The 13220-nt window shown below is 39.6% G+C and overlaps 1 protein-coding gene across 1 annotated transcript in view; it reads right to left on the bottom strand.

The window, feature by feature from the left end:
- Positions 1-531: 531 nt before the first annotated feature.
- Positions 532-13220, bottom strand: part of LOC109975006 (glycine receptor subunit alpha-3-like) — a gene marked incomplete at its 3' end in the record, with an annotated part of 53017 nt that continues 40328 nt past the window's right edge. The window contains exons 4-9 of the mRNA XM_020625510.1: positions 10202-10425; positions 9602-9684; positions 6641-6778; positions 4203-4417; positions 1974-2123; positions 532-660 (exon numbers count right to left, since the gene is read on the bottom strand). Of these exons, the coding sequence (XP_020481166.1) occupies positions 532-660; positions 1974-2123; positions 4203-4417; positions 6641-6778; positions 9602-9684; positions 10202-10425 (939 nt within the window). The remainder of the gene's footprint in view (positions 661-1973; positions 2124-4202; positions 4418-6640; positions 6779-9601; positions 9685-10201; positions 10426-13220) is intronic.

The following is a 13220-nucleotide window of genomic DNA, read 5'->3' as shown; positions in this document are numbered from 1 at the left end:
CAAATGTAGACTTTTCTTAAGAACAAATTTAAGAAAAAAACTTGGGAAGATGTTGGTGAATGAGGCACAGTATTATTAAAAGCACTAAAATAATTAATTCCAGACTAATTCTGGTATCCAACAAAGTTTAAATAGCATAACATGTTAAAAGCCCTAATAAAAACAAAACCTGAGCAATAAAACTATTGTTTTGCTGAAGGATACAGGAGCCTGTTAGTGCACTGTGCAGTATGTGTGAACCAACGTTAGTTTACTCTGAGCAATGTTCCACTTTTTACACACGTTTCATTTAGAGAGAAGGTCTGTCAGAATGTGCATGAAGTGTAAGTGGAGCAACATTTCTCTTTCTTCTTTTTTTCTGTTTAATTGATATAAAGGTTGCATGAATATAATCTTTATTTTTGCTCAAGTTAAAATCATCTCTGCTAAACCAAGTGCTACACTGAAGGCGGTGGACTCAGAACAGCAGGCTGGTTGGGTCATGCAAGCAAAATATGCACTCACACAAACTCAAATGTACTGTGCAATTACCCTGTGGTTGTTTGTGTAGATGTTAGCCCTAGATCCATATAGAGGGTCTGATGGTTTGAGGCCACTGTCATTGTTAACACGGCGAAGGGACTCAGCTAGCTCCCCTGGATCAACTGCACCTCCACTGTTCTACCAGTCGAGAGCATGCACACCGGTAATGAACAAACACTAAAGGTCAAAAACAAACAGCATACAAAAACAAGGCCACCCATTCATTCAGTCAATGTATATGTTAAATCTGTACATGAAAATGCTGTCAGTGACACTTTGTCTACCTGGGTTTTCATTTCAGATACCTTTATAGACTGTATGACAAATAATATAAATAAATGCTTGCTGAAAATACACATTTCAAAATTAAGAGATTGTCAAGTAAAAATGCTCAAATGGCCTTTTATAATGTTGCAGGTTCAGGTACAGTGCTGTGCACCATTCTACTGCTTTTTAATACAGACCAAAACCTGCTCTGAATAAACATTTTTGTGCCACTTTTCTATCAAAGGTTTTTGTTGTTTTGTTTTTGTTTTTCTTTGACATATTATTTTTATGTCTCATCTTGTACACTTCAGAGATTTTATGAATGTGTATGAATGTTAACACTTTGTAATAATTCTTTAGTACATATATTACTTGTGTGGTGTAGAAGAGAATTATTTATGTAGAGATACTGCTTGCAAACCAATGATGGTAAGATGATGTCATGGGGTAGAACTGGATAAGTCTGACTTCTTCCTACTTTGTTCAAGTATGTACTAGGTATAAGCAAATTGATATTGGATTAGCATATGTTGGATATGTGTAAAATTATGTGTGTTGACATATCAACTGTCTTTACATGCTTGAAAGAATAAATCAAATCAAATCAAAATCAATTTTCAGGGTAATAAAACCAAATCCTTTAAAACCACTACTTTCTACTTTTGACCAGTTTTCAACAACATATAATGTAGCAACATCAGTAGTTCAGTTGAGTTCAGTAATTTAATTTTTAACTTGCTACTTCCTTTTAAGTAAACCTTTGTGTATGTGAGCTGACTGAATGCTGAGTTGAACCTAATCATGCACTGACAACAGGCCCCTTTTGGTTGGATGACTCTCTGTCAGAGAAATAACACAACTGTCAACTAACGCATCACTAATCCACATAAATGTACAGCAGCCATGCTGTGTCATGCACTAATAGAGTAACACCATGATTTCCTTCTTCAGCTCCTTCTGCTTTCTCAGCCGAGTAGCAGACTGCGATAGCAGCATGTCACCACAAGGTGTCAGCCTCAAGCCAGAGTTGAAAGAACAACAAACCTGTTTACACAAGACACTGATGTCTGTGCACATGCCAGTGCAAGTACAGATCATATGTAAAGATGTACTTTTGCATTTTGCCTGATGGCACTAGATGATGCAGTGCTGAGTGTGCTGTTCACTGCAGGATATGTCTGTACCTTGCTCTTGTTCTTGTGTTGGTGTTTGAATCGCAGCAACTCTTTATGTTGCCTTGACACAAAGTTAACAGCAGCATACTCCAACAGTGCAGAGAAGACGAAGAGCAGACACACTGCCATCCAGATGTCTATGGCCTTGACATATGAAACCTGTAAGCACACACAGACACTTCATTAACTCGACTGTGACTGTGTGGACCTACACCTGCAAAAGACCTTTTGTGAACTACAGATGACTTCTGGTGATCTTTAAGATTTATATTGAAGAAAGGATGACCACACACTAAGATCCAGAGAGTTTATTAACTGTGGTTCAACCACCCATCAAATTTACATATCAAAATTTTTAGTTTATACTGTTTGTACTGCTGACGAAATAGAAAAACAGATCTGTCTGTTATTGTTAAAAAATGAAGGAAAGAAATCAACCAAAAAATAAAGTGATATTCACAATCCAAAATAAAAAATGTTCAGAAAAGATAAGCGACCCCTCATGGTCTTTAAGAAAGGGGAAGTCAGTTGTGTGAGTTATTTAAGTCAGATTTACTTTCACCTCCTCAAACTACACTGCACAGTCCTCTTAGTCCTAATACAGACAGAAACTATGTGGAACTACAGATAATCTGCTGCTTAGACTGGGACACTGGATCTAGATTCCTTACCACCAAATTTGATGCCAAATGGTTTTGGTAGGTTAATATTGGCTAAAGTGTTCTTTCGTTCAGCTTGCCATCTAAAATACAGGTTATTTAGAAATCGGAACATTTTTTGGTCTTACTCTATAAGATTGAGTCTTTATGGTTCCGTGTCTTGGTGTAAAATATACATGGATATAGACAGAAATGTTTATGTAGTTTCCTAACACCTTGTCTTGTTATAACCAGGCTGCCAATCCTGCCTGCCGGGTTGCCATTGCTCCCAATAATGCCTTGTGGCTCGGCCAAAACTCTGCTTTCCGCCTCCTGCTGGTGTGAATCTTGAACCTCTGTTCTGCAGCTCTTCTCCTGGGTGGGAAACCTTGAATTTTTCAGATACAGTATGCTGTTGAATGGGAGCTGCAGCGGGTTATTCTTCCTGTACAGGGATGTGCTGCTCAGGCTCCGTGACAAGCCTAGCCATCTGCGGAGACAGCTGCTGATCCTCTTTCCAACATGTCAGCTGTTGTGATAAAGTAATAAAGGCCAGGGGATACAGGGAAGACTGTCATTCTGATATATTCAGGCTTTACATTTCCTTGTCTACATGGTTTAGCCAAGTCTCTAGCTCCTTTATTCCTGACTGATTAATGAGAGATAGGATATCAGTGCCATTCAAAGACAAGTAGAACTTGTCTGGGCTCTGCGCTTCTTCAGGACCAGGCATGAAGCTGATCCTTGCCCAGGTAACAAGTTTGGTTAGGGTCTGCTGGATTCCAATATTACTTGTGATGCTGCCAGTGCCATGTTCTTGACAAGGATGAAAAGAATGTGTAAACTGTGATGATGTCATTCACAAAGCTAATGGTGACATCACAGTTGTTGTACAATCATTACAGACATTATTTTAGGGTTGCAGCTGCTCCCATACGCACACACCCGTGGCTGTGCCACACAAGTCTGTGCTGTCAGAATGATGTCCGCTCATTTCTTCATGGAAAATGACTTATTCAGACATGTGTAACATACTGAAGTGCAAAGCTCTGTTCAGCACTGGAAACATGAGAAACCGCCTAACTCCTAACCCCACCCCCCTACACACACACACACAGCTTCAGTCATGTTGTTGAAGTGTATGTGTACAGCATGTATGAGACAGAGGGGTGTGCTAATAAGGGTTATGTAACAAAGTGCTCTATGTCTGATTATTTCTCATGCATACAAGACACCAGAACAAGATTCTGGTCCCCACTCACGCTCTAGCAGATGCATGATTAGCGGAATCAACACATACTTGTGTTTGCCCATGCAAAACATCCACCAATATAAATGGAGAAAAAAAGAGAAATTTCAGGTCACACACAGAGTCATACTACACTTGTGAGGACCGTCGGTGACATAATCCATTGCCTAATCCCTAACCTAATTCTAATCTATTCTAATTCTAATTCTTGACCCTAAGTGCAAGGCTGAGCATTCAAAAAGTCCATTGAAGTTGTGAAGACAGATTTAAACATTCACACAACTTTAAAATGCCCTCAAAGCAATGCCATGAAAGGACAGTGGGGCACCTGATTGATCCATGAGCACAGACCTTAGGCAGTGAAGCCCTGGATCCCGAGCTCTGTGTTGTCATTGTGAGGACAGTGGTGATGCCCAGTGCTACTCTGGCTGGAGCAGCATCCATGCTGATCCAGAAGGAGACCCAGGACAGAATGACAATGAGCAGAGATGGGATATACATCTGGATCAGGTAGTAGCCCATCTGACGCTCCAGGTGGAATCGCACTTCAATACAAGTAAATTTACCTGTAACAAAGCAGAGACAGTAAATAATATTGACTCCTTTGTAATTACATGGTTTCTGTCTTACAATTAACAGTGACAAGGACAGAACACAGTTATTATCTTTTCTTGTATTCCTGTATTTACCTTGGCTTCAACTATGCTCTGCCCAGGCTTCACCCCACTGCCTGACTTTTTCTCAGTTAATTGACAAGATGGTATTCACATTATCAAAGGTCAAAGGTCAAAGTGTTTATTTGTCATATGCAGTTAGGAAACGTGTTTCCCTGTACAATGAAATTCTTACTTTGTCGTCCACGTTATAGAGACAGTTTAATGAAAAAAGCTGGGTTTCAGAACATTTTTATACTCAGCATAGTTGTGGATAGATGTAATAACAGGACCATATAGAGGCTGGGATTCATTTCAAAGATCAAAGTGTTTATTTGTCATATGCTCAGTTAGGAAACGTGTTTCCCTGTACAATGAAATTCTTACTTTGTCGTCCACATGACTGCCACAAAATACAAATTAAATATAAAGTAGATAAATAAGTAACACAAAATCTAAGGCACTTTAAGCAGCAAATGCAGAGATATAATAAAAATATATAAGAATATAATAAGAGAATGTATGCTAATTGGGAGCAGCATGTGCAGCAGTCAACAGTCAAAGTGCATTATATTAGTCGTTACAGATTTTCTCAGTCGCTTTGGTACATTTTCAAAACATCCTTGATATTTGCAAAACAATAAGAGCATTTCTTTAAAAAATTGTAGAAACAACACCACACAATGGATTAGCTGCAAAAGTGTGTCACTTGCTCAGGATCTTTAGTTTATCTCTCAAAAGTAAATACTTATGGCAGTGAACATGTCAGCGCATCAAAAAGTCCTTGTATGGTTGTTTACGAACATGACAGTCAGAATGTTCATGTTGTTATGAACATTCTGACAACAGTGTATTGTAAAATGTGTTTGTAATGAAACCTGTGAAAATACAGAAGGCTGCACATTTTCTATGTGACATGTATCAATTTCAACAGTACAAAGTTTCACACTCACTGGCCACTTTATTAGGTACACCTATACAATTGTTTGCAAGCCAAGGTGTTCCTAATATTCTGATCCTCCTTTTAGATATTAATAAATCAGTCAGATAATTATTAGACATTAATGTGTTGAATCAAATGTATTAGTAATGCAATTTAGTAAGAATCAAAGTCTGCTCTAGTCTGCTCTGTTTCAAGGTTAACAGATAGAATGTTGATTCTGAAAAGTGAGCTACAGTTACCTTGACACCAATTGTTTTCTTGTATTAATCCTGTGTTAGAATATTATGTCTGAATGAATGTTTTAGTTACGCACCATGTGACAACACACACACACACATTGAAATTCTTCATTTTGTTATGGCCAGTGGCTCCATGCAGCTCGAGCTCTAGATAAGAAATGGAGTCTGCGGACTGACTTCATCTGTGTGAGGGGTTAGCCCAAAACTTATAAATGTATTAGGCTCTGTGTTTCCGGGATATCTTTTTTTCCAGCAGCCTGCCTGTGGATGTCTGGAGGAAGGAGCCACCCGGCTTGTGTTTTGTAATTTTGCTTGTGGTTTAAATAAATCAGCACTAAAATGAAGAAAGACAGACTTCTTCCTTATTCAGATATGTCCAATAAAAGAACTGGGGTATAACACTCCCATGAACAATAATGTATAATAAACATATCATAGAAATGTAAACAGAGGAAACACCCAGAGACAGAACAGTTGCCCTCCCAATATTCAGCTGCCCTCAACCAGCCTTGGCCTTTGTAAGGCCATGATTGACAATATGGTCGACAAGTGTGGACCATATTTCACTGGAAACCTCTCCCCCTTCCTCTGTTTTGCGTCCCCACTCTTCCTCTAGTCCTATTCCTGATGTTTGATGCTGTTTAAATGATGCACAAGTGACTGGATGATGTGGAGGCTGAACAAGTATTTTAGAACATTTCATTTCTGATCTTAGAAATGTACAAAAGAGGCAAAAAAAAGCTGTAACAATCTAGTGGGGATGTCATAATATCAGTCTGGATTTCAGGATGTTTGTTTCTCCCTGTTGAAGCTGAGTTTTGTCTTGACTTATTCCCAGCAGCACAAAACAAGACTGTTGAAATGTGGCAACTGTTTCACCCTGTGTGCATGTTACCTGTGTTGTGATGCTTATGGCAGTGTGTGTGTGTGTGTGTGTGTGTGTAGGTGTGTTACCTGTGTTGTAGTGCTTAGTGCAGTATCTGAGATCTGAGTCATCTTTGAGAATGAACTGTGGAAGCGTGAGGCCTTCGGCCACTTGCACCGGTCCATTCGCCTGCCACTCAAAGATCAGGTCGTTCATGGTGTAACCAACTTAAAAAAAGCAGGAAAAGTTAACAATCAACAACTAACAAAACATTGTGCCACATGTAGTGAGTAATATGAAACTGAATTGAAGATGAAATTGGACTGAGGTGTTTTTGTTCTGTCAAATGTGCAACATATGACTGGAATCACCATCTAATGTGCAACATATGACTGGAATCACCACCTTCTCCCTCTCTCTCTCTGTATGTGTATGTCCTGTGCTCTATGCTGCATGACATCTGAGAACAGCAACACAGCAACAGAGATAAAAAAAAAACACAGTTTGATCTATGTATGGTAACGCCTCTGGTCAGTGGGCTAATCAGAATAAAGCCAGCAGTGAAAAGAAGTTATCTGTTCAACTCTTCTGTTCCCTGTGGCCAGGCCATGTTTATGACTGGACCATTAGTCATTATAACCCTACCAACATTATTAAATGTGACTTTGTGTGCCCTTAAAAAGATTCAGCTACATACCTGCTTAAATAGTGTTTGCATAAAATGGAAGTAAAGGGGAAGGTGGCTGATAATATACTGTATATGTACAATACTTTTGAAAGCTGTATGAATGAAAAATGAGTGATACAAAGACAAATAAGCACAAGTATGACAAGGAAAATCATACATTGTGAATGACATGTTAATCTTTTTTCACAAAGATTCAACTCACAGTAGATGGCAAAGTACTGGGGGAGAATAATAATAACATGTAATGGCAAATATATTCTACTATCCATCCATCCATCCATTTTCTATATTGTTTAGTCCCAAACAGGGTCACGGATATATTCTACTATCTATATATTATGTTAGGACACAACACCTGTCTGATTAGTTACTTTACAATACTGTTGTTAAGGCATTACTTTCAGTGTGGGGACAAAACCTTCCTCATCCAGATGATTGTCACCACCATGTGAATCATTTGAAGTTTAGGACAACAGCTTGGTAAGGTTAGGTTAAATGTTAGGTGTTAGGGTTTGTTGGTTGATCTTTTCATTTGATGTGTTAATGCAGCATTCACAGCTGCATCATCATAACAGGCTGGGCCTCTATTTCAGGTTTTTCTGAGTTTGTATCTATAGGCCCACATGTGGCCTTAGGGTGTGGGATACCACATACATGCTGCAAGGGTTGTTTGAACATGACTCTCTGATATGCTGAGCATAGGTATTGTTAGACCCCTTTTACTGGGCCAAGTGCCCCAGTATTGACCTGCTGTGTCCCAGTAAAATCATACATTCAGGTTTTAACAAGCTCTTGCATTTGGCAGTGGTTTCGATCTGACTGATTTCGATCAATGATAACTTGAAAAGAATTCATTTGTTGTTCTAATCCAGAATGTCAAAGCAAGCTCAGGCGCAGTGGTTAGGGTTTGTGCACCACAGTGCACACGTATGCACATTGTGCACGTTGTAGCTGGTGCACTGCAGCACACAAGCAGGGTGAAAGGAATGGACTGAGGTATGTGACAGGGACTAAATTATTTTTTTGGAATAATACAGATAATCTTATTTTGACTCAAACATTACTGACTTCTGTAGATGGACATAAGAAAATTCTTTGGAGGCCGAGACAAGGAAGAAGTTCAGAGAGATGAGGGTGAAAGAAGGAAGACCTGGTTGTAGTTTGCAAACAAACTAACGTTAGTTTAGTTAGCTAGTATGTAACCAACCAGATGTTGAATGTGAAGTAAATTATAACTGCGAACATCAATGCATGTGATCAGCTGGACTACTAAACACAGTTTATTGGTGAAATAAGATAAATGCCAGGTATGTTGTATAATACATCACACGTAGTGGTTCATGTTAACGTTGGACTGTTCATTCCACATTTAATGACCAGCCTATAACATCATATGTGATGCTGTTGTCACACAGTCCAGATGATATTTGTTTAATGCACATTTAACAAACAGGTGAACCTGAGGCAGGAAGGGAAAGTGTGGAGGAAGCTGTGTGTGTCTGTGGAGACAGATGTGTGACCACCAGCCATCCACTGCACAACACAACTTGTATAGCTGCACCATCAATATGTTATGTGGACTCATGAGTGACAAAAAAATGATTAGATTGTGTTTTTCTAAATTAATGATTTGTTGATAGATTAACTTGTTGACAAATCAAACTGGGGCTGCTTCACAATCAAATTATATTATTGTGAAATGCAGAAGAATGGAAAGAAATGTCCAACACAGGGCCAAAGTTTTATGCCATAAAAACATGTTGAGAATGTTCTTAATGTACATAAAGATTAATATCTCTACATTTATACCAGTAGTTGTGTCAATTTCAGTAGCAGCAGCATGGCAGTGGAACGGTGGGCTAAGCAAGGGAAGTTCATAGCACATTTCATTCATGCAGCAGACATTCAGGAAAAACATCTGTGAGATTTGAGTAATGGGAGTCTGTGCCCCAGTAGAACTTTATGTCTAGCAATGCACCTGCTATAGATCAAGTCACAAAGTCTAGGTTCTGTTTGTTGCCATCTGAATTTAGATTTGCAATGAAAGGTATGACGTACAGGACAAATTTAGGATTTGTACATCACAGACCCAAATGACTCTTTGTGAAGATTGTACCTGGTTATGCTCCAGTAATTCAGGGCAATGTTCAGGCAGTTTATTAAGTAAACTGCCTGAACTGGGAAACTCTCATGTCTGAATTCCTCCTTCACCCTCCAATCACAAGTAGTCAAAATTCATCCTTTCAGGGTTAAGTAGTGATTTTAGTTAGGTATTAGGGCTCAGTGTATCTCAGTGTAAGTCAGTGTAACCCCCACCCAGTGGGAATAAAAGCAAATATGAGTGTGTTTAAACTGTACATACAGCTTTCAAGCTGCATGATACAGGTCTGAACATCCATAGGGAAGTTTTTCAGATCCATAGGACATGACAGAGTTAATGTTAGTCTGAAAGCAAAAAGACAGGAGAGAACAAGTGAGAATCAACTCAAAGACAGTGACAGGTTTTAAAGCCATCCATAAATACTGTACACATCTATAGTATCAAAATGTTCTTGGTGTATATCATAGTAATGCTGTACTAAGTGGGATAGCTTTGAAGCTCAAAAATAGTAGCCCAACGTCTGCACAACCTTTAAAATGCAACACAGATTTTTTTTTTCTGTTGGTACCCACCATTGGCTGTAGCAAATACAACCGGAAGGCTAGCTGCTTCGTTTATTTTTAAACCCTATGCATGGTAAAGGCATTCAGGAAAGTCATTGAAGACAAATACAACAATACAAAACTACAAAATGTTGTCCGAGCTCTGGCTATTGTTTTTTAATTTCGGACACAAAAAAACTTGAATCCAAATGCAATTCACAAATACAGCATGTCTAGTCTAGATAATTATTTTACTGGGTATTATTAAAGTTCCAGCCTCATCACCCACCAGCTAAACAAGGCCTGGCCTAGCACTTACCTTATAGAGTACAAAACATTTCCATTCTTAAATATCCTGAGCAGTTTGTTGTCTGTAGTGACTTCATGAAAGTGGGCTCCCTTCTCATTGGCAAAGAACAGGTCTGGTTTCCATATGGAGTCTAACATAGAGGGGTCCAGGTCCAGAGAGTCATCTGGGTATTCAGAATAGGCAAGCCTGGGATCATTCCATTGCTGACGGAGAAAGATATTCACACGGTAGTCCTACAGACACAGAGAACAACACAACTTATAGGCACACTTTCATGGAACCTGAAAAAATGGGTTGATGTCCTCTAAAGAAATGTGTAATGAGTCAAGCTTGGCTCAGGCCAGGTGTCATGAAAGAATTCTGTATGTTGATGACAACTGTCAAAAACTAATAATAATGTGCAATTCTATACATGAGGATAAAATATGAGAATAACATTTTACTCCAGTGTTAGATGAATGTTAAATTATCCATCCAAATACATACAGTAGGTGAAATTGAGAAATCTAGCTTTGCATATTTCCTCTGAGAAATAGATATCTGATGACTCTGCCCAGGAAACCAGGGGGTTAGTATAATATTCTGTATACTTGTCATTTCATGTAATTTCTGCAATCAGACTTCAATCATCTACTGTAAGCTTCTCGATGCATCATATTGTCATCCTGATTGCAAGGGTGTGCACGATAGAGGCATGCAAATGATGTCAAGCCATGTGCATCAGCTGCTTTGGGACATACATTGATGTTGGTCTGCAAATATGTCAGCAGTGTTAGAACCACACTGTGCATGAACACACAGGGTCGAACAGGATTTTCTATTTTCATGCATGAACACACTCCTCATTCGTGGGCAGAGGCAGCCCAGTCACTGTGGTCACTGTCTCTGTAGTGTTGTGGTAGCTTCTCACAAGGTCATGCTCCCACACCAAATCCTAGTCAAGTTTTGAGCATTACAGCATTTGATCACAGCAGCATATTTGACAACAGGGGTGTAACTTGCAATATAACTGTCCTACCAGCTGCTATAACTTTTTAAAAGAAGATTATCTATGTTGGAATTAAAATAATAATAAGAAAAGCCTGCTTAGGTGGGGGAGGGGCATGGCTTTTTGAATAACTCAGAAAGAAATGCATTGTTACTGCTGTTGTTTTTTGAATGATTGAAATGGTCCGTTAGAATGAAAGCATCGGGTGTGTGTGTGTGTGTGTGTGAGTGAGCAGATAGTGTGCTGATGCCACTATCACTTCAGTGCACTGCAAATTCAGCTCCCTAGAAAATTCCCAAAAAGCACTGTAAACAACATTGAGCCTCCCTGCTTACTGTGGTCAGTGACTGAAAGTGACATCACTACTCTTCCACCTCACTGAGATTCCAACTGGGCCACAGTTACTGCACAGTAAACTCAGATGCAACAAATGAAATTAAACAAGTGAATGGTTGATGTAGGTGTGACAGTAATACTAACTGTTGCCGGTGCTTTTGGTCTACATGAGTCAAACATGACATTTTTATTTTTTGAGCTGTGCCTTCTCTGCACTTCTGATGTGATACAAGTTGCTTTGAGAAACAGTGTAATAAGCTGAATTCACAAATGTGTGGTTATCTGTTTGTATTTTTTATTTATCATTTCCTTTTACATCACATTTTGTCTTGTCATGTCGCTATCATTGCTGCCTAGTAATCATGTTGCAGATTCAGTCTAGATCTTCACTGATGCAAAAACCTAATCAAATCTGAAAATAAAAATTATCTTGAACAGCCACACATGCAGTACAGATGTCCTCTCTACTGGCAGGTAGAGGGACCTGCATTCCATTTTGTGGATATATTTTCCCTCCTGCTGCTGCACTGTGACCAGAGGATGTGGAAAAAATACAGGGCCTGAGATTACTGCATGTCCAGGAATGTTCCTGTACAGGGACTCACTGTTTTACTTGACTGGGTCTAACCTACAAGCAGCCGCCATTGAAGCCCCCAGAGCAGTTAATGGTCAGCTCATCAAGGCTGGATTCCCTCGGAGCAGAGTACCTGTTTGTTTTGACTGCTTGTGTTGCTGGTTAACAAGGAGATTAATGATCCACGACGTTATTGTCGTTGCTACGCTACCTGTTGGAATTAATTTCTCTACTTTGGGAAATTAGGGGAAGACGCAGTGACCATGGAGCTACCTGAAAGGGAGTGATGATTCCACTACTTGGTTATGATGGCTGCAAAGCTAAGATAGAGGTACCCAAGATTAAACATTAAATGGCTGGAAATTAGCAAAATGAGCATGGCATGGCCACTTTTATTATGCTATGAAGAACATATATTTACAGTAGGTTTGTGCACCGCTCACCTTGTTGTTGGTCCCAATTGTAAAAAGTATTAATATTCATATTCAAATCTAGCCACAGGGGTTGCAAGCCAGTGACTTTTGTGCTGGTTCCAAGCCCGGATAAATAGAGAGGGTTGCGTCAGGAAGGGCATCCGGCATAAAAACATGCCAAATTTAAACATGCAAATCATCAGTGTGAATTCCATACCGGATCGGTTGAGGCCCGGGTTAACAACGACCGCCACCAGTGCTGTTGACCTACAGGGTGCTGGCGGAAATCGGATTACTGTTGGTCGAAGAAGGAGAGGAGGTAGAAGGAGTCGTAGACAGAGAGAGAAGAGGAAAGGCAGGAGTATAGGTCTGAGAATAGGGACTCTTAACGTTGGCACAATGACAGGGAAAGGTAGAGAGCTGGCGGACATGATAGAGAGAAGGAAGGTAGATATACTGTGTGTGCAGGAGACCAGGTGGAAGGGTAGTAAAGCGCGAAGCATTGGAGGGAGATACACACTGTTTTATTATGGTGTGGACAGGAAGAGAATGATCCTGAAGGAGGAGCTCGTGATGAATGTTTTAGAGGTGAAAAGAGTGTCAGACAGGGTGATCAGTTTGAAGTTGGAAATTGAAGCTATAATGTTGAATGTAGTCAGTGGTTATGCTCCACAAGTAGGGTGTGAGTTAGAAGAGAAGGAGAGATTCTGGAGTGAG

The sequence above is a fragment of the Monopterus albus genome, unplaced genomic scaffold, assembly GCF_001952655.1.
Source record: "Monopterus albus unplaced genomic scaffold, M_albus_1.0 scaffold356.1, whole genome shotgun sequence".
Taxonomy (NCBI): domain Eukaryota; kingdom Metazoa; phylum Chordata; class Actinopteri; order Synbranchiformes; family Synbranchidae; genus Monopterus; species Monopterus albus.
The sequence above is the reverse complement of the archived record's forward strand: the minus strand, read 5'-3'. Positions and strand labels throughout refer to the sequence as shown.